This window comes from Chenopodium quinoa, unplaced genomic scaffold, assembly GCF_001683475.1.
Source record: "Chenopodium quinoa cultivar QQ74 unplaced genomic scaffold, ASM168347v1, whole genome shotgun sequence".
Taxonomy (NCBI): domain Eukaryota; kingdom Viridiplantae; phylum Streptophyta; class Magnoliopsida; order Caryophyllales; family Amaranthaceae; genus Chenopodium; species Chenopodium quinoa.
In genome coordinates this window covers 685146-712386 of record NW_018744835.1, presented here as the reverse complement: position 1 = coordinate 712386, position 27241 = coordinate 685146, and the positions used below count along the sequence as shown (strand labels likewise).

General features: G+C 34.2%; 3 protein-coding genes across 5 annotated transcripts; all 3 read right to left on the bottom strand.

Annotated features, from left to right (window-relative positions):
- Window positions 1–303: 303 nt before the first annotated feature.
- On the bottom strand, window positions 304–9872 carry LOC110704364 (thioredoxin H4-1-like). The gene is made up of 4 exons (XM_021882146.1): window positions 9810–9872; window positions 2320–2436; window positions 1017–1139; window positions 304–849 (listed from the first exon to the last, which is right to left on the bottom strand). Exons 1-4 carry the CDS (start codon window positions 9870–9872, stop codon window positions 703–705), a joined length of 450 nt encoding a protein of 149 aa, XP_021737838.1. The 3' UTR covers window positions 304–702.
- A 1617-nt stretch (window positions 9873–11489) lies between these two features.
- LOC110704432 (probable inactive receptor kinase At5g58300) lies at window positions 11490–18421 on the bottom strand. Of its 3 annotated transcripts, none has more exons than XM_021882213.1 (4): window positions 17571–18421; window positions 14654–14756; window positions 13105–14534; window positions 11490–12370 (listed from the first exon to the last, which is right to left on the bottom strand). In XM_021882213.1, exons 3-4 carry the CDS (start codon window positions 14393–14395, stop codon window positions 11733–11735), a joined length of 1929 nt encoding a protein of 642 aa, XP_021737905.1. In that variant the 5' UTR covers window positions 14396–14534; window positions 14654–14756; window positions 17571–18421; the 3' UTR covers window positions 11490–11732. The 3 variants fall into 3 exon arrangements, with proteins under 3 accessions (XP_021737905.1, XP_021737906.1, XP_021737904.1); XM_021882214.1 differs by having other exon boundaries at window positions 14666–14756; XM_021882212.1 differs by lacking the exon at window positions 14654–14756.
- A 7218-nt stretch (window positions 18422–25639) lies between these two features.
- On the bottom strand, window positions 25640–26724 carry LOC110704430 (probable acetyltransferase NATA1-like). The gene has a single exon (XM_021882211.1). The coding sequence runs from the start codon at window positions 26571–26573 to the stop codon at window positions 25866–25868; it is 708 nt and encodes a 235-aa protein (XP_021737903.1). The 5' UTR covers window positions 26574–26724; the 3' UTR covers window positions 25640–25865.
- Between the last annotated feature and the right edge of the window lie 517 nt (window positions 26725–27241).

Sequence of the window (27241 nt, the reverse complement as noted above, 5' to 3'; positions counted from 1 at the left end):
ACATACCCTTGTGATTTTGGAAATGCGTGAGATATTCGAGGTTTGAGGTTTTTTTTTTCATGCCTAAATTTTCAAAATGTTGAATTTCCTTCACCAATTGAATTCTCTAGCTCTTTTCCTTGCTTTCCTTATCTCTCAAATCTCTTTTAAAGTCAGTTTTTCAATCAACCAAAAAGTCATTAACCAAATATATTTTTTGGCTACTAGACCACATAAAAAAGCCAAAAGTTAACCAAAAAGTCATTTAAAAGTCAAAGGCCATTTACCAAACACGGTCAAAATTATTGCTTAGCCTTTTTCTTATATATGTATACAAATAAAATTTACCATTGATTTGTTCAAACTACTACAAAACAAATAATTAATTTTGTCTAGTTTACAAAGTTCTATCATTCACCATTTTGAATGCTCTAAAGATCAACACCTATTACATTCATATTATTATTGACAAAGCATACATATAGAAATATCAACTTCTGTTTAGTCCGTCAAGCTTCACTTCTCTCCTAATTGATAGAGCAAGCATGTACAAGAGCTTTCAAAATTACGGGAACGACTTCTATAGCAACAAGAGTCAAGAAAGCAAGCCACATTCCCACCATTATAGGAAAGCCTTCTATAGCACAAGAAAGCAAGCCACATCATAACTTATGCAATTACAAGTCATCGTTTACAGGAAAACTTCTGAAGGGAGTCTGAAATTCACATCCTTGCCGATAATTCAGCAATGGTAGCAAGCTTCCTTCGAAGTTCAACTTTGTTGGCTCCTACTAGTTTATCCATTGGCTGACCAGATCTAAGGAAATAGAAGGTTGGGGTGGCTTTAATATCAAATGATGTACAAAATTCCTGCATGAAAAAACAGTAGCAATCCTTACTGAACAAACCAATTCAATCCTATGCAAGAAAATAACAGTAGTAACCATATAATTGTATGATGACAAGAAGGGGGTTAATTTTTATAGTACGTAGTATATCTTTAAAATTCGAGAAAATAAGATTAAAGGCATACTTACTGTCATCTCATCAACATCTACAGAGAGAAAAACTAAAGAAGGATACTTGTCAGCAAGATCGCGATAGGTTGCTGCTATCTCTTTACAGTTCTTGCACCAAGTTGCAGAAAATTTAACCACAACCTGTAGAAAAAGGAAATTAAGGGTGGATCTAGATATGAAATCTTTACTAGTTAAGTGAGGAAGAGAAACAACTTAGCCACAAATTTACACTATTAAAGGTTAGGCTAGAGTTGCATTCATCTTATGTTATCCAACTTCTCACATTGATGGCAATAATAGTGATTAACATACATATACCACACTTTTTAGGAACTCAATACAAAGAAAAGTTCAGAAGAGTTCTCTCTAGTAAGATGCTAATGCTCATATGATGTATGGTAAACATGACTATATGTCACCCAGCTTCTTTAATTTTTAACTCAACTGGCTAGCTAGAGTGCTAAATTACGACATAGCTAACGGGATTCCCTTAGACCCAACCATGCACCCCTCACTTGTATAGTTGTATGACAGGCATTGGACCCAAGAGCATGCTCTTATAGGTTCTCATCCGGCCTTCTAATTCCCTATCACTAAGGTTAAAAGACTTAAAATATATAACAATCCATCATAAATCCTAGCAATAGGATGATAGCAAACGGTGTAATTTCCCCATTTATGCATGCAAAATATTTGTCGTGATAAATAAAAATGATAAAGTAAAAAATAACAGTCTTAGCTTGATGAAATATGACTAGTAGGCTATTTCTGTTGATTAGGATAGAACTAATATTAGACTTGCATGCTATCAATCTCCCAATCTAATCTACAGCAGGCCAGTAAACCTATTATAGAACCAACAAGTAGTTTTAGTGCCAAGACTTGTAAATTAGATTTGTAGTCATGCTATTAATTAGATGGAATTTGTTGATTTAAGCCATGATGAAGGTGTCATTACTTATATTACGCCTGTAGTATTGAACCATATATGGGCTCTCGATATTCTGTGGTGTGAGAGTATAGTACTATAGCTTGAGAAACTAGAGCATAATGACATTACAGACATAGAAGTGACAGAGGTTCCACAAAGGTAAATAGAGCAGTCAGAGCACATTGAGTAAAGCCAATAGTAGTGTAGCTAAGAGTAATGTAAAGAGCTCATGGAAGAGACTGCTACAAAATGTTTGAATGCGAATTGGAAAAGGTTATCCAACAACGCCAAATTTGTAGAAGATAACTAGTAGTAAGTCTAGTGAGGAAATTGTCATATTGCTTTCCAAGGATGATTTAAAAACTAAAAGAAGGATGAAAAGTAACTTACAATTTTACCATTTCGCCTAGCCTCTGCTATTTTTACTTCCCAACTCTCTTCTTTGGTTATATGTTGAACCTTTCCACCAGTTTGGCGTAGTTTGTGATGTCCTTTGCAATTGCATAACTATCAAATTTAAGTATTTTTCATGAAAAGGTATACATTTATAATCCATAGTTAATGACTTGATGCATAATCAAAAGAATAAAAACTGCAAAGCAGAAACAAAGCCATGATACAATTTCAGGAACTTTCACAATGAACTACTTAATATACGAAGTATGTTCAAAGCTCGTTTTCACAATGCACGGAGGGCAAGTTATACGAGAAAAATTGACTCAGGAACTTGCATTTATCTTTTATAAACCTACAAGGCTTGATAAAATCAGCTAAAGATAATAATTACAAGTCTCATTTCTCTTTAGCATATGTTCTAAGGAAGGCAAATAAAGGAGAATAAAAAAAAGAACCTTTGCAATCCTTTTCGTATGTGAATCGATAATAGCTAGAGTCACTACTTAGCATATTTGCAATCCTTTTCGTATGTGAATCGATAATAGCTAGAGTCACTACTTAGCATATTAAAAAAAAAAAAATAAATAAATAAATAAATAAAAACCATTCATGCAAAAAAACTACAACAATAAATTACATTATACTACGAGTTATTTTACTATAAGAACACATGATTACAGAATAGATATCACAAAAAAAATTTGAAGGCAAGAATGTAGTTAGTAATCACAATTATTATGCTGGCGAAGACTAAACAGCAATACAATGAAGAATCCAAGATAAGAAATTTACCCTGCTACAGCAGGACCAGCACTGTCCCATTAAGCATGGGAAGCCAGCCTTCTTACAATTACAGCAATCCCCTGTAAGAAAAGGATGGAGGCCAAGTCAAACTCTGAACAAGAGAAAAAATGTGGCCTTAACTATGGAGACAAGAAGTTTATATGAGACCAAATCACCAAATATTCAGTAGAGAGTTCAATATTCAGATGCAGTATCAAGCAGCATAATATCAAGATGCATGCACATATGCGCTCACACATACACACACATATGCGCGTGCGCATACACACAAACACACACACGCACAAATGTTCATAATATCCATTACTAAAGTAACCTCAAGGCACTCTCCATGAGCCTCGCCTCTTAAAGCTTCATTGTCTTTTGCAGGAATCTATATAATATATAATAACCCATTGTTGAGCAAGGAAGATAGTCTAATCTATTATATAATTGTAGAGTCTTTTAACCACAACACTCCAAACTTTGTATCCTCAATTTATGTTAACTCTACATTTATTTATAATAAATAAAAATAAAAAAAAAAAAAATAAAAAAAACCTATCAATTTCCATTATAACTTCCAATTCTATAACTTCCATTAAACAGATTCAATAACCTCCCCTATCATATTCGCAAAAATCAATTAATAATATCATAGTAAGAAAAAATAATTGATATATACGATTGATATATTCCGTGCTTTAGCACGGATACGCTCTAGTTTGCTACAAAATTTAATAGTCTCAATAAGACTCGTCAAGGCATTCCTTAATTATACAGCTAGTAACAAAACTCCATTCAAAGGGAAATAGAGGTGAACGCTTTCCTTTCGGAGTTCAAAGGAGGTGTACATGCTAGTAGAATAAGTTGGTGGGAGAGAAATATATTTTACCTAATGTGCCCAAGAGCCAGTCTTTATATTAGTCAGTGCAATAATAAACATCATATACTTATTTTAACACACAATGCAGCACCATAGAGCCATCCTAAGCTAACTCCTGAATAACAGATCATCTCCTCAGTAACACACTAACACCTACTATTCAATACATAAGCCCTATTAGACTTTTTACGGCTGCATCTCTGTTCTAAGAAATTGCATTTTTGTTCATCACGCAACATTTCAACACACATAAACAATAACTTTAGGTTCTAATGCTAATATGCTATTGTTTGACCCCCAAATTTTCCACAACGCAAAAAAATTGGAGGTGATCGCAATGGAAGCCAAGATTAAAGGATAAATCTCTCAAACAAATGAAATGGTTCTATGACTTAAGCTTTCCATCTGCACAAGGATCTCCAAATAAATGAATATCTCAAGACTTCTAACTATGTCTAAGATATTTTTATCTAGCACAAGGCTAAAGAGTTCCTTGAAAAGTCTTTTTGAATTTGAATATAAGAAATACTCCCTATGCACCTCAAAGACTGGCCCCACCCACTTTTGAATGCCTCTTAGAATTTGATCCATACCATAAATGGGTACCAATTTTGTCTCCCACATACCCTAATGCTATAACATTGTCTCGCTCTTAAAAAAGTACATTTGATGTTATATGGCAATCTTTAAGAGACGAAAGGAGTATACAAGTATACTTTTGGGTAAGCATGGCCTCATGTCGTCTCTCTATGACTTAACTATAATGCTCCACCTTAAAATACATAAGCGCGCGCACACATTCACCCCCAAAAAAACCCATTAATGCACTTGTGAGGGTAATGTGAGGATCAAACTCCTATATGAGCCAATGATATCTTTGAGCTAAAGCTAAAGAGCTCCTTGAAAGTGAAAACTTGGCCTCTATCAAATAACCTATAAAGTGAAAAAATATTGACAATCATATTTCATTATACCCAAAATTCCTTCTTTCCTTTCCATCTTATAATATAATGGCAGTAAAAATTTAATCAGTTATTTTAAAGCCAAAAATTAGGTCTTTGTAAATTTAACATCTTCAATTTTTGTGCAACATACATTTTGATAAAATAAGTGCCACCAAAATTTCTAACCATATTAATTCATTTCAATTTCAAATTGATGACAAATATTGACAATCATAATTCAAATGAATGATAGATACTGAATGTCTGAAACTTATGATGAAAAATTTCATTCAATTAGTAAACAAAAATACAATTTTAAATAAACAATATGTCTTAAAAGAATATATATATAAATATAAATATGAAATAACAGGATACCTTAAAGGGTTTGTTCACAAAGGAATTGTTGTCACCAAAATCCAGATCATAAGAATTTCCGACACATTTGGAAAGAATTGATTGAGTAGGGGAAAATTATTTCAATGTAATTGTGTTTACTAGAAATCCCTCATGAAATTGATGGTAAATTAAGGGGGGAGACAGGACACCTTATTTCTAATTTATGTCACCTTTTTGGTGAGAGATGACAGACGGACATTTTTAAAGAGCGTTTTATTAAAAAATAAAAAATAAATAAATAATTTACATTTTTTTTTAAATGCAACATTTTTATTTTTTGAATAAAGATTAAAGAGATTAAATCTAATAAATACATGACAATTGAATCAAATAAAAACATCCTTTCACAGAGCTATGATCTTTGCTGCACATAATACATTCTTCATACCCTCTTTCATATCGTTGTGATAAGCTTTTTCGACGAGGGAGTCTATCGATCTATTGTAGTCGCGAAGAAAATTTTCGTGTGATTCATCTGATTGTAATCGAAGTATTAACCTCTTTCTCGATCCCATACAAATTTTTACCCATGAAACAACTTGTACCATACTAACTCAACAAACAAAAACAAAACTAGAACAAAGCCCGCCATAGGGGCACTTATTACACGCAAAGCCACTATAGGGGTACTTACTACCTTCAAAGAGTGTAGATTATTGAATTCAATAACAAAAACATAAAGAAACTAAAGGGAAGGGGTCGGAAATAGCCAAATTTCTGGAGAAATTTGACTATTTTCGGCCAGTGAAACACTTGTTTTGAAGAACCCTAGAGTGAAAAAAAAATAGAGATACAACAATTATCTTTTTAGTTTTTACTATGTTATTTTAATCATCAAATCTTTAATTGTTGTTGCAATTAAAGTTTAAAATTTTTGAGGTGAACACGACATAATCTCACATAATTAATATTATTCTTAACTATTGGTATAAATTATAGGCCAAATTAGAAAATAACACCCGATAAAAACCCCGATTTTGATAATAACACCTGTTAAAAAAAAGTTTTATTATAACACCACCAAAAATCCGAAATATTTGGTTTCATCACCCACTAACGGATTTTTGGATGGAAACCGTTAGTGGTGCCCACTAGGGACACGTGTCAGTTGTTTATTGGTTTAAAAAAAGAAAAATATAAAAAAAAGAGAAAAACCACTAAACCCTAACCCAGCCACCGGTGGCCGTGACTCCACTGCCGGAGACCCCCAGTGCCGTCGGAACCCTTTCCTTCACCGGCGATATCACCGGTCATCAACCCCACCCACCACAGCCCATCCTTTACCGTCGAAACCACGATCCCTACACCGACGAAAAAGAAAAGTCGCCACCACCACCTCTTTTTGTGGATTGCTAAATATCGCCAGAAAATCTCCACATAAAGCCCACAAATTTTCATTGAATTGACACTTTTGCCATTAATATAAAAAAAAAACCTCACACACTCACATCACCCAACCGATCACCCATCTTTCTACCGCAAGGAATTGGCGGCGGCAGAGGCGGAGGAAGGCCGTCACGGTGGCAAGGTAATTTTTTTAAAAAAAATTATAAAAAAAAAAAAACCTCGAAAAGGCGGGGCGCCTGGCCAGGACGCCAGCCCCACAGCGGCGGCAGCTGGGCAGGACGCCAGGGCCACGGTGGTGGCGTCTTGCGAGGGCGCCGCCACCGTGGTTCTGGCGTCCTGCCCAGCTGCCGCCGGCGTCTGGGGCGCCGCCAGCCTTTTTTTTATTTTTTTTGTTTATATTTTAATTTTTTAAATTTTTTTGTTTATATTTATTTTATTTTTTTAGTTTTCTGTAAAAAAAATTTCAGGTTTTTTTTTTTGTTTATGTTTATATTTTTTTTTCATTTTATTGTATATTTTTTGTTTATTTTTATATTTTTTTTTCAAATTTGTTGTATTTTTTTTATGCTTATATTTACTTTTCAATTATTTGTATGTTTTTTGTTGTTTTTTTTTTCCAATTTCGTTGTATTTTATTTGTTGTTTTTTTTAATTTTTTTTTATGTTTTTTTTTTTTGCATGTTTTGGTAATTTTTTTCTTTTTATTTTGTATTTTTTTTGTTTTTATTTATTTTGCAGTGTTTTGTTAATTTTTTTTATGTCAATTTGTTAGTATTATTTTTGTTTATTTGATATTTTTTTTGGTTCGCTATTTTTTTTTAATTTTTTTATGTTTAAATATATTTTAATTTTTTTAATGGAGTTAGGTATCGCATTTTCGACCTGGTGCGGGGAAGAGTATGGAAGTTATTAGAAGTAGAAACTATTCAATGGAGAGCTCGGGGCCCAGACACGTTAGATCGGGTGGTATTTCGGCCTCAGCTCGCAGAGAACGGGTTCACCATCCTGAGGAGGAGGAAGATGATGATGTTGATAAGGAGGAAGAGGAGGAGGACGCAGACGAGGATGTGGACGATCAAAGTAGACCATATGATGATTACGGTCCATTCAGTCAGAGGCTTGATGATATGTATGAGACGCATAGGGTAGATGTGCGTAAGGGTAGAGATGGTAGATTTGTTAGTAGATCGAGCACATCATCTACGTCCACTGTGTCTGCGATAAGCAGAAAACGGTCGAGGATCTTGCGCAGTGGCAGTGGGCGTCAAAGAGGGATTACTGATCTGTAGGCAGTTTATTTATAGAACATTTTGTACATTATCATATTAGTTTGTAAAATCTGACATTATCGTTTAAGTTTGTAACATTTGACATTATCATTTTAGTTTTTAAAATTTGACATTATCTTTTTAGTTTGTAACGCGTAAATACTAATTAGTATGCATGCAAGATATAAATTTAGTCAAAATTAGAATACAAAAAATAAATAACTGGAATAAAAATAGCAATACAAATACAAGGTTACATAGAAAAGGTATACGCATGAAAAACTAAAAGGCAGCTAGGTTGTTCCATTGACGTATCTGGTCACGATATAGCACATCACTACTACAAATCCCTTACTTTCTAGACGTTGTTGGCTCGACGCTATCTATGAGGCGTTAGTGGAACAATATATTTCCGCTTTTATCAACGCTTTTTTGAGTCGAACTAGTTTCTCGACATGGAAAAGCGTCGAAACGCTGGAAAGGAATGATTGGGGGGCCGTAGGCTTACATCACAAGGAATCGCCCCATGACTTCAAAAAAGCGGTGTATGAAATTTTAAAACATAAAAAATAAAAAAATAAAAAAAATCAGAAATCGCCCCTGCTAACCATAGAAACCTCACTCTCTCTCTCTTCTCTTTCTCTAGCTTTCAGATCTGAAAAATTCATACTTTAAAACTAATTGTTCATCACAATCCTGTATTCTTATATTGTTATGCAATCATAGTTATATTTTGAAGCCGCCTGAAATTTACTGAATTCGGGTCGAAGTCGTGTTAAATTTCTTCCGCTGCTTGTTAATTTCTTCAAATTTATGGTAATATCGTTATTTTTCTAATCAATTTCCTTGCTTTTGTGCTTGAATATCATTCATATATACTTGGTTTTATTGAATTTTTATTTATTGTGTAGTAGTAAAAAGCCATTGTATTTAAATCTAGGGTTTAACTGTATGTCATGTTGCTGCATGGGGTTTATTGAGTGTTTTAGTTGATTTACGTTTCAATTATTTTGGGTTTTAATCTAATTGATTGACAATCTTAAATATTGCAGAATTTCATTTAATTTGGTTTTGTTTTATTACTCAGATAATCCCTTTTCGTTTTCTCGGCTGGGTTTTGCGCTATGAACTCAATACATCATACCATGTCGCCGTCTAGAGTCCTCGAGAGATTTATGTCTTGCTACTACTAAACAAAAACCAGATCTAATTGCAATTGCAACCTGTTTTTCCCAATCAATCGCTTGTTGATAATCTTCGAAGGGACCATCATGTACAAAAATCCCACTATAATCATTTTCGTCTCCACCATAATCCTGCAACAATGTCATATTATTTTTAAATACATATAATTATATAAATATTAAATTAATACATTTAACACAAAATTAACACATAAGTAATTTCTAAATTTTTTATTTGTAAATTTCATTTCTATATTTAACGCATAATACATTTAATTTCTAACTTTACACATAATTAACACAAAATTAACACATAATTATGTATAAAAGTATTCATACACATACAAAATTAAAACATAATTTTGTTTTTGAAATTATTAACACATTTAATTTACACATACAAAATTAAACATAATTTTATTAACACATATTTAAAACATAATTTCAAATTAAAACAAATTTTTTTTCTTTTTTGAACTTATTAACACATATTTAATTTCTAATTTATTAAAGTTAAAAAACCACAAAAAAAAACAAAAAACTTTAAATAAAATTATAAATAAAAAAAACAAAAAAACCGAAAAGTAGGAGTGGCGTCTGGCTGGGACGCCGCCACCATGTGGCGTCCCGCCCAGACGCCACCCCTACTTTTTGTAATTTTTCCCCAAATTACCTCGCTTTCCGGCGACGATGACGGCCCTCCGGTGTCCCTCGGCGATCCACTCCGGCTCCACATTTTTCGTGAGAGAGAATTACGTTTTCGGTAAAAATTAGAAAAAGGGCAAAATAGTCAAAGTAAAAATAATTGTGGGCTTTATGTAGAAATTTGTGGGCGATGTTTTACAAATCCCCTCTTTTTCCCAATCTCCGTCGAAACCACACCTGCCACCAACAATCCTTTTCGCTTGTTTAAGGTTCGTGGTTTCGCGTCGCCAGCAAGAGGTGAGGTCGCAACTGTATCTGGCAGGGTTGCGGGTGGAATTGGGCGTGGTTTTCTCCGCCTAGTGGGTTGGGGCTGGTGATGGGGCTTGGATTTCGGCGCTTTGGCAGTTGTTGTGGTAATGGGGCGACGGTGGTGGTGATGTTGCGCTGGTGAAGGAAGGTGTTCCGACGGCAGTGGGGGTCTCCGGCGGTGGAGTGGCGGCCGCCGGTGGTGAGGCTGGTGGCTGGGTTAGGGTTTAGGGGGTTTTTTTTTTTATTTTACTTTTACTTTTATTTTTATTTATCTTATTTATCTTTTTTTTAAGCCAATACCTTATTGACACGTGTCCCTAGTGGGCCCCACTAACGATTCCCATCCAAAAATCCCTTAGTGGGTGGTGAAACCAAAATTTTGGGATTTTTGGTGGTGTTATAATAAAACTTTTTTTTTTACAGGAGTTATTATCAAAATTGGGGTTTTTATTGGGTGTTATTTTCTAATTTGGCCTAAATCATATAATCTTGTTAAAGTAAAATATGTAAATAATGTATAAATTAAAGTAAAAAAAAAAATGTAAATATAAGGTATATTTACACTAAATTGCTTATACTCTCCATTTTTGCAAGTTGTTTGAGATATCATATTAATCATATTAACTTGTCATAATTTTTACAAATACACAAAAATTATAGCTATTAATGTTCAAAATTTCACATTTATAATCGTGAGAAAGTAAAATATTAACATCATTATAAAATGGAGGTGGTACCTTACAATCAAAACAAATAAAAACATCTTTTCAAATAGTCATTGTGTATTGAATATTTTTCGTGCTCACTTTAATATCATTATAGATTTTACCGCCTTTTTCATCAATGAGATTTATTGATGTGTGGTATTTTAAAAAATGCTTTATGATTGACTTATCTAATTGCATGACTTGGAAATAATCTAGTTAGTATAATATGCCAAGGATTTTGCATTCAATTTGCACCATCATCTTACTTAACACTACTAGCTAAGAGTACTACAGGAGAGAAAAGAGTAGTCGAGAGAAAAAAAAAACCGTACAACACCATTTTTAGTAAGGAAAATGGATAAGATTAATAGGATTGGTCAAAGAGCTGAGGGTGTGGCTAGCATCCTAGCAGTTGGGAGGGCTAATTGTACTTCAATCTGAGTATCCCGATTACTATTTTCGGGTTACCGATAGTGAGTACATGGATCTCAAAGATAAGCTCAAGCGCATATGTAATTTTTCTAGTTGTAAGGCGCGGTACAAATGGTACAATCTTCTTAAGAGACATCCACTAGTTGTAGGCTTGTAGCTTGACTCTCAGAAGTTGGAGGTATGTTCCAGATTTTTAATCAACTCGATGATTACAAAAATTGCTAGTCCAAAAAATTAAAAATAAAACAAGCGACAGAAGATGTTCCCAAAGGCCAAAGCACAATTCATGCATTGCTTATAATCAAACGTATTTTTTTACACAAGTGCCTTTTAACATTACTCCAGTCTAGAAGCTTATCTGCTCAACAAACAGTTGCACAAGCCTAGAAAAAAAATGCATAAATTAGGAATAAGCATTATCACCTTTACGATATGGCTATCACAAATCATTCTCCGATGACCAGTCAGAGAACTTAGCTCCAACGCGAAGGCATTGAGAAGAATCAGGGGGTTGGAGTACCCGCGTTAGAGTCCTTAGACTTGTTCTCGTCAGAAGATGGTCTCTCTTCTGACTCAGATGGTCTAATTTCCTCAATCATCCTAACAACATCTTCCATTCTAGGCCTCATATCAGGAACTCTTGCAACACAAGCCAGTGCTATCTGCAACATCTGCACCATTTCCTCTTCCACGTTTGGACACCTAAGCAGCTCTACATCAAACACTTCAGAAGTCCATTCTTCTCTCACCACTGATTGCACCCATCGAGGGAGATCAATCACATCACATTGTCCGTGACTAGTCTTTAGAGGGGCTTTCCCGGTAAGCATCTCTAAAAGAAGTACTCCAAAGCTGTAAACATCTGATTTTTGGCTAGCTTTTCTTGCTTCAATCACTTCTGGTGCATGGTACCCTATGCTCCTCGAGGTGATGCCTTGGAAATTCATCAATAGAGGTAAGCCGAAATCAGAGATGCAGCCTTCATGATCTTGTGTGAGGAGGACATTGGAGGACTTGATGTTTCCGTGGATGAATTTACCACCGGCTTCAGAGTGGACGTGGAGTATTCCTCGTGCAGCTCCTAGTGCAATTGAAATTCTAGAGTTCCAATCTAGGGGAGTCTTTCCATTGTAACCATAGCCTGAAAAGTCAGAACAAGGATGCATCAAGAAAATGCTAGCAACATAATTTCAGAAAATTAGCAAATTTGAAGCAGTTAAAATTTTCACAGGTTACAGTAACAAGTGAACGACAGCATTCTGACTCCTGTGTTCCTAATGCATTGATGTCACTGGAATGCAGATATAATCTTTGGAATACGCTATTCTACAACAAATTTTCAGATGCTTATGCTTTTAGAGTTCTAGTAGTTTATATGATTCTTATATCAGTCAAAATCAATCAGATAGCAGTTCACAATCGAAGATTTCCCCAAGAAAATAGCTCTCCAGAAACTAGTGGAATGATTATCATTCATCATAAACTGCAACAGCTGAGCAATAAATAAGAATTCATCAAATGAAAATCACTAGTCCTCTTTCTATTCCTATAATTTACTTACTTTGTAAATAGAGGTGGTAATCAGGTCCTGCAAGTCAATTTGAGTCGGGTCCTATACCAGTCCATTTCGGGCAATGCTCGTTAAGGTTAATTTTCGGTTTGTATCCATTCAGGTCGGGTCATTTTCTATTGTGCTAATATAACTATTTAAATAAAATAACCATGATTAGATACATTAGTTATCGGGTCAAGGGATTTCAGGTAGAGTTTGAGTTTTGGGTTGTGTATGGGCATCAAAATCCTTTAGTTACTAATTTAGCTAAGGGACATAAATGCATGTAAAACAGTGAGAATAAAGGGTTAAGGTAAGCATACCATGCAAGACGGCACTTAAGCTACCACCAGGCATGTAATCGTACACTAGAAGTTTTTCATCCTTAGAGAAATAGTAAGCCCGAAGAGGCACAAGATTTGGATGTTGACCAACCTTGCTAACCATCTCCATTTGTTGCTCAAATTCCCTCTTTCCAATTCCCACCTCCTTCAGCCGTTTTACCACCACAACAATTCCCTCATCCAAAATTGCTTTGTATGCTGTTCCATAGCTCCCTTTCCCAAGAACCTCCGCTGAAGCCCTAAGCAAGTCCTCAAGATCAAAGTTATATGAGCATCCTTCAAAGAAGACCAATTTGTTCTTCTCAGCTGTTTGCACACCACTCCCAAAGTCTTCCTTTGGCAACTGGTTTTTACCCTTCTTGGCATTCGCTTCTTTCCCTTTATCAACCGCACTATCTTCTACATTTCTTCTCTTCAAACAGCATAATAAGCAAATCACTATAGCAAGAAACAACACAAAAGTGCTGCTTATTACTATAGCAATGATGGCACCTATTTTCAATTTCCCGCGATTGCCAGTTTTGCTCTTCATAGGGAGTGTTGACGGAGATGCCAAGGAAGCTGGAGCAGGTGATGGGCTACTCGAGGAGCAATTGTCCAGAGGCGACCCACATAAGGAGTTCCCCAAAAATGATGAACTAGGGAACTTCTTCAGTGAATATGGAATTTCGCCATTTAACTTGTTGTAACTTATGTTTAAAACCTTGAGCCTTGGAGGGTTAAGATCAGGGATAGGTCCTGAAAGCATATTATCTTGGAGATCTAACACCATAAGCCTTGTCAAATTATTGATAGTTGGTGGAATTCTTCCTGTGAAGGAATTAAAGCTTAAGTCGACCAACATAAGTCTAGGAGATAGTGTTTCGGGAATGCTCCCGGAGAAATTATTTGATTGGAGGAATAAAGATTGCAGTGATGGTAAAGAAGCAACATCAGTGGGAATTTTTCCATGAAGGCTGTTTGATCTTAAACTTAGGATTTCAAGTGCGTCTAGTTTCCCAATGGTGCCGGATGGTATAGAGCCAACAAGACCAATTCCTGGGAGATGGACAGCAACGACACGGGTTCCTTCAGTATTGCAAGTAATACCAGCCCAAGTGGTGCATATTGGGGAAGCAACATCCCAGTTAAGCTTTCGGCCATGTGGAACATTCGCTATAAAGTTAAGAAGAGCTTTCCTGTCTGAGTTCAAGTCAGCACAAATGAGAGGAAGTATAGCAACTTGGATAAGAAAGACGGAAAGTTCTAGCAAGGAGGATTGACGCTTCATGGTGGATTTTCTGCTGAAGCTATATTAAGATGCTAGATGCAGAAATAAAACCATGAGGCAGTGCCGTGGTTTCAATATTCTGTCTCAATAAGAAAGCCTCTATGACTATTGCATCTGAAGGGAGAGGCTGACAGGAACACTGCATCATCAAAAGCAAAATCAATTATTAGAAGATGAAACCTACATCATAAGTTTTAAACTCAATCAGCATTCATATATGCATTGCATAAAAACCAGGATACAGCTTTGACTACAGACAGTTATCCTCACTAAATACTATTTTTCATGACATCGACTAAATATCTTCACCATCAGAGAGAACTTAGCCATTCCCATTGCTCCACTTCATTTATCTCGCTTCCTATTTTGATCAACAATTTATCAGGGTGATAAAAGAGTGATTAACTCAACAAAAATTGCACTTCACTGGGAGTATCTAATAAAACGATATGGACTTAACTTAAAATAATACATATATGTAGATATTGTTTATCATCTTTACTAATAGTAAGAATCTAATCAACCCATATAATCTTTACATTTTGCTCTAAATTGAAATTTCCTGCAATAATGATCAAGGCATCGAACAACTAATGGATACTGTAAGCGAATACATACATACATACATACTTAAAAAGAAAGAGGTCAAAGGACATTAAAAATGATTCGCAATTTTTGGTCTACAATTTTTCGTACTTTAGTATGATTTACACATACAATTAATTATGAACAAAAATTGTATATAGTACTTTCGATGATTCCATAATGAGGACCACCAATTCTTTTAATCTCTTCTAGCTTTTTCCTTTATTATATTAGGTGCAAATGTCCTCTCAATGATTCTATCATGCAAAAAGGAATATATACTTATTAAGTAATCAAACTAGAAGGGCTACCTACTTTTCACGTTATGAAAATCAACATCATGCAATAAAAATTAATGCATTGTACGTTAGTACTCTTAGCTACAATCATAACTTCTTCGTTTTCAAATAAACAAGAATCAAAATATGCTCCAATTGTTTAGAGTATTGCCTCAGAGTGAGAGGTCGAGGGTTTTTTCAAACACACAAAAAATGTATCATATTCAGATAACTTAGAGGGAATTATTTAACATTTTAAGATTTAAAGTGAAATAAAACCCAGCATTTCAGGAATATATACTACTATTATCTATATATTGAAAGATCCTAATTAAATTTATAATATACAGTAAAGTTAAAAAGCAGCCCTCTAAAGAAAAGAAAGATTAGAAAGAATCCAATGCCCATTATAAGCAAAAAAGCAAAAGTAAAAAACCATACTTTGCCATGCAAAATTTAAAAATTAAAAAGTTTAATATGCTTTCCTCAAAAAGACACATCTTCTCTAGACAAGCTCCTAACACTACCCTTGATAATTGATGTTCAATCTTTCTTTAAAGTCATTACTCTCTCCATCCACCTAAAATCAGTAGTCATTTATACTATTTTGGAACGTTAAAAAACATGTGTTACAATTCTAAAAATACATTAGATTATGCGTTAAATCCTACGCATACCCTTGCTTAAATCGAATAATGAAGAGAGGATGCAATTACGACATTCACTTTGAAACTCAGTGACATCAAGGAGATTTTAGTAAAATCATGACAAATTCTTAATTATGTAGGTAATAAATGGCCGATGTGACTCTATTAATTCTGGGCCGAGGGAATACTTGACTACTTGTGGAGTACAATTGACCAAAAGTCTAAAACAAATATTCCTAATCGTTGTAACAAATGCGATATGGATTAGCGAGGAACAACAACATAGAATAATGAAATATATGTGGTTCACTAGCCATGTGTAAGCCATATCCACGAGGAATATACATTAGAATACAAAATTATGATAGGTTAATGACCTAGAGAGTTGAAATACTACCCCAAAATAGAAACGTAATAGGCCCTAAAATTAGGCTTGCTCAAGTGCTCAACTATAAAACATAGCTCATAAGCTCAATATAACAATCACCAACTTCAGGGCAACACCATAGGGCACATTGCACCCCCCAAACCCGGACTCGTTAACTGAGCAACAAGACCCTCGTACAGTCGTACTAGGTCATTCTTATGGGGCAAACTAATTTGAGACATATTCTAAAAGTAATATCCGCCGAATTTTCTTAGTTGAACACGTAGCACATATAATGGATTAAAAGACATCCACTAAGCTCCTTTGTCCAGTTATAACTCCCTAATTACCTGTCAAGTTCACTAAGCTAAGTAGCAAAAGCAAAACCATTACACTTACTTAATTATTTTACAACAGAAGCTTAATGCTCCAACTGTCAATTGGCATCCTCTGACAAAAAATGCAGAAACAACTTTGGACTATAATGCGACAAAAAAGAGGAATAAAGATAATAAAGATACAAAGAAAAAAGAAAGAAAAGGAAAGGTGACTCAGTTACCAAATTTCCATTATGTGGTCTACTATTCGATTTATAACAACTTTTAGGTGAGACGGACTTATAATAACTTCTGTTAGGAATTATTCGTGACATAGTGACGAGTTACCCTTTAAGTCGAAAAGCCCCTCCAGTTACAAAGTCGGGCTCATACAAGATTTTGCATCGAAAGTACACAATATTAATGGTCGAATACTTGGATCTAGTTTTTATTTTCGATATACTAAAACTAGGAGGTAATATACAACAACTATTTTGAAATAGAGGTAATATACAACTCTAATATAACATTTCACTGTTAACACTTAAAAAAATTTAATTTAGTTGCTGTAAATTAGCTAATTTACATCAAATAAAACATTAATCATAGTAAACGGTACATGAGCAAATTATCGTGGGATCTAACCGTAACAAGACTAGCCGTTAGATTTTTTTTTTTTTTTTTTTTTTGTAGGACATTAAATGCAAGTAAATAAAACAATTTTTTTAAAAAAAAAACAAAAATTTGCAGAAATTGTCAACTAATTTCAAGCATACATCACAAAACATACAACTAAAAATCAACCAATTATGCAATGTGATTTGTTTCGTTCTCCACCTCTTTCCCAACTAAGCCTACAAATTTTCAAAATTATGCAAAAATAAATAAATAAATGACATTCATGTAACTGTAAATAAGCAAAACCCAGAAACTAAAATTACTATAAATAGACAAAAAAAATTTATGATGAGAGAGAAAAACCTTGTGAAAAAACAGGGGAGCCAAAAATGCAGAGAAATCCACCAATGTAGAAGAAACCCAGATGAAATTCAGTGAAATGAGTGAGTTCTTTTAGCAATTTTGGATTTCACTCATTTCAGAAGAAACCGACGGAAAAAAGTGTTGGTAAACCAATTTTTAGATTTTTTACAACGCTTTTGTTGTATTAAGAGGAATTTGGCATTAAGTGAGTTTCTCTTTGAAGACCCTCAACTACAAAAAATGAGTTACTGAAATTGAGTGATTAATAGAGACAGAAAGCAAGAAAAAGAGGGAATTTTATGATGGACCCAGAATAAAAATTTTTGGTAGAAAAAAAAGAAGAGAGAGAAAAAGGGAAGTTGGTTTTGGCATAAAATGAGAAAGAGAAAAAAAAAAAAAAAAAAAAAAGGAAATAGTGAGTGTGATACAGTTCAGTAGTGTCAAGTTTTGTACAGGAGTGGACTCCCTTTGTTATAATAACATACACTCGATTTAGGAAAGTGATGCATTTAAAAAGAAAACCCGAGGGGAATAAAGAATTACGAGTAAGAAGGAGAGGGAGATTGGTCAAAAAAGAAAAGAAAAAGAAAAAAAAGGTGGGAAGTACAGTGGTAGTGAAGAGGTTTAGGGATGAGCAAAGTGATGAGGAGAAAATGAGAAATGGAGTGTTGTGTGATAATGTGTGAGTGCAGATATGGGGAAGCAATTGCGGTTTTGCTGCGTTGTTTGTTCACTTTGCGGGTTTTACTTTTTTTGTTTAAAGGACTGACCTCGAGATGCTATTAAACGTTATTTGCTTCAAGGAATCTTCTTTTACGGAGTAGTACTTGTTTTTTTTTAACCGTTATTTTATTTATTACTTCATCAACATTTTAAAAAAGAGTGTCCTTTTGAAAAATACAAAGATTAACGAGTTAGAGAAAAATTGAAGTACAAGTTAGAAAATTAATCTAATCATATACCAAGTAATGTAATAGATTAAGGGTTCTAAAAGGATATATTCATTTCACTACTTCACTCTATTTTAAGTCTTACGTAGTACTCGTACTCTTATTAACTAGTTCAGATCAAATTAGAAAATAAGTTATCAAGTCATATCACTAGCTAGATCGTGACCTTAGTTATTATTGTATGTGTAATATATGGAATAAAGGCTTTTCATTTAGATAAGAACAAATTCATGAAAGACGTTACTGAATCAACAATTCTTCAAATAAAGCATTATTTTATTTAGATACACAACAATAAACAAAGGAAATGATAAAAACTTTCACTCCCGAACTAATGGTATCAATTCAGGTAATTGGATTGTTTCAGTGAAGTCGGGTCGGCTGAGATTTATTTCAAGGTTAAATCATGTTAAATCAATGCGCCCATACAAGTCAAAATCTAGATCGGATTTTTTTTAGGTCGGGTTGAGTCAGGTGCTCAAGTTAATCGGGTTAGTTTTTGATAACTCTATCCCCAACAAAGGCAACAAACATCTATTGAGGTTTGATAATATTACCACTTGGTCAAGTGTTACTTATATACGGAGGAATACAAAGAAACCAGGTAATTAAATGAAAACCTTAATAAACCATTGAAGTTCAATATAACAGGAATACCAAATACAGGATCAAACCATTAAAATAAAACCTTAGAAAAGAATATTTCTTGGAGATAGTTCAGTAGTAAAAACTTAAGGAAGCGTAATAAGGATAATTTGCCGTTGAGGTTACGCTTCAATTGTCCCTTCCTTTGACTAACAATTGACTCACATTTACACAGTACTCCATCCAACGTCACCAGTCAGGGTTCACTTGCGGAACATGATCTCAGCTTTCAATTCCATACATTAATTTAAGACTTCTTCATTTTCTGGAATACGAATGTTATGGGGATATTAAATCATTAACCATTATTATTAGCAACAACTAACAAGTACAAACTCTGCAATGTATATGAAAAAATGAACAAAAGGGATGGTGGAAATGTATAAGTATTTCTCGTTTTAACTTTCTTATGTTATTTTTTACAAATTACATTTAATTAGATCGTATTTAATTATTTATATATAGTTGATGCTGATATAAAATAATATTGACCTAATCTTAATGTATAGTTACAAACTTACAATATACCAAATTTTAGTAATGTATTAGTTTTGCTAATGGATACGGAGTAATAAAATTTATTAATAGTCACATATTTGCCCTAAAGCATCAAGTAAAGTATTGTGGGTTATAGCAAATATTGTTCTAATTCTTAGGCCCTATTTAGTTCATCTTATTTTTGCTTATTTGATATGATTTGATCTTATCTTATTTGGTCTGATCTGATCTGATCTTATTGTCTTATTTGACCAAACTTTGACCTTAAGTGTACGATAATTTGTAAGGAAAAAATATATTAAGTGGGATCTTGTTAGATTCGTAATAATGTGTATTTTATTAATATGTAATTTTCATAATTTTTTTAACGAAATTAAAGATATTTAGCGATAAAAAATTGCACATAAAATGATGATTTGATTTGAACTTATATTTTGATATCTGATCTGATCTGAACTTATTTTTTCTGATTTGATCTGGTTTGAACTTATTTTTTCTGAAATAAGTAAAAATAAGTTGAACTAAAAAGGCCTTACAATCCTCAATTTTGTTTATCTTAATTATTGCTAATTTTGCAACTTTGCTGGGTATGTGTTTGTCAATACACCTAAAATGACATGCATTAAGTCGGGTCGGCCCATAACATGATCCAACCTAGTATAGAAGATGTGTATGCTAGGTTGTAGATCGCACTTAAGTTACTTTTATTTGGGAAAGCAAGAGTACAATAAGTCGATAAGGCACGATATAGCTTGGCCAGGCACAACAAAACACCCTAATATAAGTTATGTTTCTCATTAAGTGTTTCAAAATGACTTTCACGCAATTGAAGAGCTATTTATGTTCTTGTAACTATAGATTATGACACGGTCTTGTGAGAGGCCTTCCTTTTTTTTCTTTTTTTTATTAAGACGAAAAAAGAGGAAGATGTTCCTAATCTATACCCTATATCAAATAAAAACAATCAAACAATTTTGTTATAAACAAAACTAGGTTAGAACTCGTGCGATGCACGGTCTATATGTATAAAACCTATTTTTTTGTAATTTTTACATTATTATAATAAATTGGCTATTATAAATGAATATTATTAAGAATTATGCACCGTGTATAAAAATATTTGTAATTTTAAAATTTTAGATTTTCATCAAAATTATGGTATAGTACCTATTCAATGTCAACTAATACATATTTCAATGTTTTTTTTTTTGTGTTTAGAAAGCCATAAGAGCGGGAGTGAGAATCGATCCAAGGATCCCTTGGAATCAGGAGGGAAGGAGGTTATTTATTAATGTGTTATATGAAATTGTTTCAATTTCTTAAGATAAATTGATAGGTTGTAGTTGTAATGGAGAAGCTTCTAATATTCAAATTTCAACAATGTTAAATAGGGTAGCTCCAAACAAAAAATAAATAAATAAAAGATGACATCATCCTTGCATTTTGGCGGGAAAAAATCATTAAGAGAGTGACATATGAACAGTAATTACGTCAGTATACTTTATTTTAGTAATAGTTAATAAATAAAATTTAAAACTTACTAACAGCTAATTGTTTATGGGCATTTGCCATGCTCAAAAAATGGTTCATATTTGAAAATCCTAGATTCTATGACTAAAATGATCACAAATTTGAATCTTTTAGCATTAGTATGATTATTATACCTTACCTGGCCTTTTGGTTTAGATGAATTGATAAGAAAAAAGATATTAAAAGAAGTAATTATGATGGATTTGAATTTCTGTCTGACTATCATCACTATGAATCTATGATAATTGAATTGTTTGTTTTGGTGACCATGTGGATTGAATTGAACATCATGGCATTTTGGCAACAAGTCAACACAACATTGAGCTTGGTTTTAATAAACGCTAAAAGGGTTTCAATTTTCAAGCAGTGTAATGTTTTAGCACTCGACAATCTAACATGTTTAGTTTTGAGTTTTGATTTTGACCGATTCCTCATTTCAAACCATTGACGTACTTGAGTACTTCTTCTACTACGGATTAACTGTTCCACGTATTATTATACATTATCATATACTCTCGTTGAAAACTTGAAATATTAGTACAATTATGTGGGATCTAGTTATTTCTCCTAATATATATAATTTCGACTTCTCGATTTTCTTACGTATTACTTTTTATGTTCCTTTTTATTGGTTACGCTTTGATCATTTTTCTCTCATAAAAAGATTTCAAGCGTAACCAATAAATAAGAACCACAATGATAAATATTGTATGCAAGTGGAAAGAAAGTGTGAAACTTAAAATGCATCACAAGATCCATTTATTTCCTTCTATGTACTATGGTTTATAGCTCATGGGCTAAGCAAGTATAAGGTTTGACAATAATTTACATAAAGCCTCATATTGAGGCGCCTAACATTAAGGTTGTATTGATAGAAATCTCTAAAATTAGGGTCACTAGTCACACTGTGGCAAGGGAGGAACGAAAGCAATTTATCTTTATTGTACGTATTTTTAAACGTATAGACGAGAAAATTTCATAGATCATGGCAGTGTGACACAGCACAAATCACCCAACAACACAAACCTTGATTGTGGATACTTAAAGTTGACATGCTAGTATTGATAGGGACTAGAAAACCTCCATGTCGCATGCTACTTCCTTTTCTCCACACAATCCAACTAAGTCGTGCATGCTAGCTTCCTAAAATGTCTACTGTCACCATCCTTGATAACAACATTAATAGGACAACATTTTATCACAATCTATTTCAGCTTAAATGCATAATTGCACGAGTTTGGACGTTCCTTGTTGTTTTGAGCTTTATTCCTCCAAATTCATACAAGACAAAGTTTAAGTTGAACTCGAGAAAAACAAAATTTCGTTCTTAGTATGAGAAATACTCATACAATTATGGATTTAGTTGCTTAAAATGATACAATTTTAGCTTTATATCCAATATGCAAAGGTTTCAGTTTAACCCATGATAGCCTCATCTCAAAGATGAATTACAATTCCTTCTGCCAAACTTTCACGTCTTTAAGATAACTTCCCAAATACAAGTTTAATTATACATTTTCTAAATTAATCTTCAAGATATTATATGATCCATACTTCACATTTTCTTATTATGTGACGCATCACCTTCTTATTGCTCAGTCACAATTTGATTTTTATATAAATATATTTATTTATTTATTTTGACGGGCACAACTTGATTCTAAAGAGATATTGTAGTCGACGTAACTTCAATAGTCTTTTTTTTTTTTTTTGAAAGACATTGTCTCATTTTTTAATGTTTCCAAATGATGATATTCATTACTACATGTTAGCAATTACTTCCTCCATTCTAGTAATATTGCAACAATTGGACTTTTTCACTATTATCATGCTTGTTTGACCACAAATTATAATTTATACGTAAAGTAAAATATAGTCATACGAGGTCTTGTTAGACTCGTCTCGTAAAATACTTTTACAATATCAACTTTTTATAATTTTTACTATTATATAATTATAAATATTTAACATATAAAATGTACTTTGAGAAGCGTAATTTCATCTTATTGCAATATTTGTGGAACAAAGAAAGTAGTTTATAAAGAATAATGGACCTTGATCCATTTGAAGCCCAAATTTTACATGCAGATTGTATAATCTTTATGCAAGCGGGCTTTAAATGTTTATGCTATGCATCATGGACCTAATAAACACATTCGAAGCCCAATTTCTTCTACTTATCAAATGAAGCCCAAACTTCTTCAACTTATTACACGGGCTAACCAAGGATCTGATATGGCCATTTTTACTTGCAAAACCACAAGCATCAAGTTTTTCATTCAATCGCACTAATGAAAATGTTTCAATAACCAAGAGAATTTACTACTGGGCACCCTTACTATGAATCGCTAAACAACTCCGAATAGATTATGCTCAACTCAGCACAACATAGAAAGCAACAGAGGATCACAGGATCGCAGCTACTTCTTCCACCCCATGAACCAAACGGCGACCAGGAAATGAATGAATAAATAGATGTCGGATTACCCAAGTAACCCAACACACAGAAAATTAAGGTGTCTACTTCCTAAGCACCACTCGCTCACTCACTGCTCGGTCGAACAATTACCTAATTTCTTTAAAATACATTATAATATGAACAACAAAAACCCCTAGGCTAAGGAAAAAGTCATGAACGGATTCAATCACACCAATCAATAAGCATAAGCTGCTTTACTTCACAGTTACTTCACACACAAATTCCCATTATCTTTGCAAAGTTCTATGATTGAGAAACTTAATCAGCTTTAACTGACAATCACCTCCCCCCAACATATACAAATAAAATGAAGGGTGACTCACCCTCTAAGCAGATAATTGTATTAAATTATTTATGTATCCTAACTCCATACTTTGCCTCTTGTATCTGCCCCAATTCATGAGTCAGATCTTCACTACTCCGCCAGTATGAACTCAGAACACTCCGAACCAGATGAAATCGTGCAAAAATTTCATAAATGAACCAAGAATTTACACTTGAATATGAAAGCCATGCCCAACGCGTAGCTTTAATAGTATCCAACTAATCATCTTATCTTAAGCTGCTTTATCTTCATCTATAAGACTAGAAGTCTAGAACTACCAAGTATCACATTAAAGCCCTGTCATAGTCAACACTCGACACAACCTACTCTTTAAATGCCTCAAATACTATACAAGCTCTTAACAAGGCAATAATTGAAGCACACACCATAATTTCCCTAAATTTTGCCAAAAGAGGGCACAAAGATATTGAATGAATGAATGAGATCATAGACAAATACTTGAACTTGTTTCATTCAAGTATACCCACTAGGAGGTGAATATTCTAAGAGGCAACAACATACTAGAAATCCACACTATACTGGTGTATAACATCCCCCATTCATGGTGTGAATCCATTGTAATAGCCTCGGCAAATGGTATGTGACTAGATTCAAATACATCAAGCCAATCTCTTGCTACTCAGTCAATAAGAGCAACCAGACATCAACTATTACTTAATGACTCAAAATATAGGATACTGATCAGAGATCAGAGCAATTCTCATTAACGATGAACAATCCTTATAGATTCAGTAAGCATGCCTACAATGCATACTGCCTCTAATAAAAACCGAAGTCTGGAATAATCTATTCTTTGATTCTTTCTGGAGTCAGAACTAAAATTAGCAATTTTTGTCTCACTGGAATTTATTACCAGGCAATTACCAGCCCCTGCATTCAAATGACTTAAGGACTCAGTCACCCTCTAGGCAGAAAATCATGTTACTCGAGACTCTTTTACAACAATATAACTCACCTAATTTCCCGAGTAAGGCATTTGAAAGTCCAATGTAGATATAGACTTTGAACACACTATTCCAAGCCAAAACACAGCGAAATTCACATCTACTACTTCATTAAGAAATATTGATAATAGATTTGCGGTAATCTTAAGCTGCTACATCTTCACCTACTAATACATATCATTAAAGCAAAGCCCTGTTAGCATAGTAAATCCAACCCACCCTTCAAACATTGTTGCACACATCACAGCCACGACATAGCCGCCTCACATTTTACCAAAGACACGAAGAGCAACGAAATTTAATCAAAGGGATCTTACTCCCTCACACAAATGCTTGAACTAATTATACTCACACTATCAAAAACAACCACTCGGGGCGTTTTACCCCTAGTCGCGACTCTTAATACTTCACACCTTCATCATACAAACATCTGCATTACACGATTACACCCTGGATACAAAAAACAAAACACTACTTGAGCACGGTATAATCCTAGGTAAAAAAATCCTAACCCCTTCAAAAAAATCCTATAGTCCTGTCATACTACAAGCCATATAAGAACAAGAAAACCTAATCAACCACCACAATCAAAACCAATCGAACAAAAATAAATACACCACGAAACAAACATCAAATCACAATCAACAAACCATCCATAAGATATGTGACACAGATAATTACCAGCAAGCAACACATGAAAAATCTTTCAGCAATAACCCAGAATTAAAAACATTCAATTCAATCTCAGATAACTACAACTTTTCCAACCTGACTGAGTTAGAACAGATACATCAAATTACAACCCAAATCAAAACAAAAGTTTGCAATTATGAAATCCGATCAACATTGAACTTTGATTAGCATATACTTCGATAATATAGCATCATCATTAATTCATTATTATCAGTAATTAGGCTGACCATAAGAAAGTAGAGAGTCGCCAGCAAGTCGACAAATCCGCCATTCCTGCATAACATCAGCACCAATCTTCTTATAAAAACTAATCGCATTAACATTCCAATCAAGAACACACCATTCAACTCTTCCATACCCTAACTTCACCGCCTGATTCGCAACCGCCTTCATCAACAACCCACCCAAACCCCTTCTTCTGTAACACTCTCTGACGAACACATCCTCGATATAAAACCCGGGTATGGCGAGAAACGTCGAGTAGTTCGGGAAGAAGAGGACGAACCCAGCAATGGTAGCGCCTTCACTGGTGCGAAACAGAAGCTCTTCAGAGTCGGAAACAGGGTTAGAAGGTGGGATTTGGAAGGTTTTGTGAATGGGTTGGAAGAGAGTGAGAGTAGGAGGGTGGTGAAGAGAGAGAGGAGTGGAGGAAACTTCGAGAAGGAAGACGGTGAAGGATTGGAAAGGAGGGGAGTTGAAGAGGGTGGAGGAGAGAGAAGATTCAGTGGCTTGACAATGGTGGGCGAGTTTCTCGAAGACGGCCATTTGATGGATGAGTTTGTGGATGAAAGGGACGTCGGAAGGGGTGGCGAGACGGATGCGAGTGTAGAGAGGAGTGGGGTTGAGGTGGTCTTCGCGAAGGTTCATGTTGGGTTCGGGTGTTGGGTTTGGTGGTGGAGGGGGTTCAACGGCCGCCATTGATGAAGTTTTGAGGAGAGAGAAAATGGAGGAGGAAGAAGAAGAAGAAGAAGGTGAAAAATGGAAGTGAGTGGGGGAAATGAAAATGTGGGAAGTTATAAATGGGAGAGGAATTGAGGAAACTTAAGAGAGTGAGTTGTTACTGTTGTTGCAGAAAAGGACCCTTCGCGAAGCGGCTAATCTTTCAACTCCCTATTTTACTTTTCCGTTTCGCATTTACTGCCGCAACCCATGTTTAGTTACTCACTCTATTTCGTAATAATTGGCAATGTAATAATACAACACTAGAGTTGTATTATACCATTAGTTGCACATTTGATCCCTCATCTATGAAAGGAGGCAAATTGGTCCCTTTGCCACCCTTGGCTCACCATTCTTGGTAGAGCAACATCTGAGTCAGCAAAGTTTAGGGATGTTTGTTGCCAACTAAGCCAAAGTTCAAGGACTTCTGTGGTTGACTCAGCATTAGTTTAGGGATTGCACTTCATTTTTGCCAAAAGATTAAGGACCTGCATGCTTACATGGACATTTTAAGTTGAAAAAAAAGGTAGTTTGAAGTTTAGGGGCTCTGAATTTAATTCTGAAAGATTGTAACAGCAAAAAAAAAAAATGAAAAAAAAAAACAAATTCCAAAATACTTAACAACACTAGTCGTTACACACAAAAGT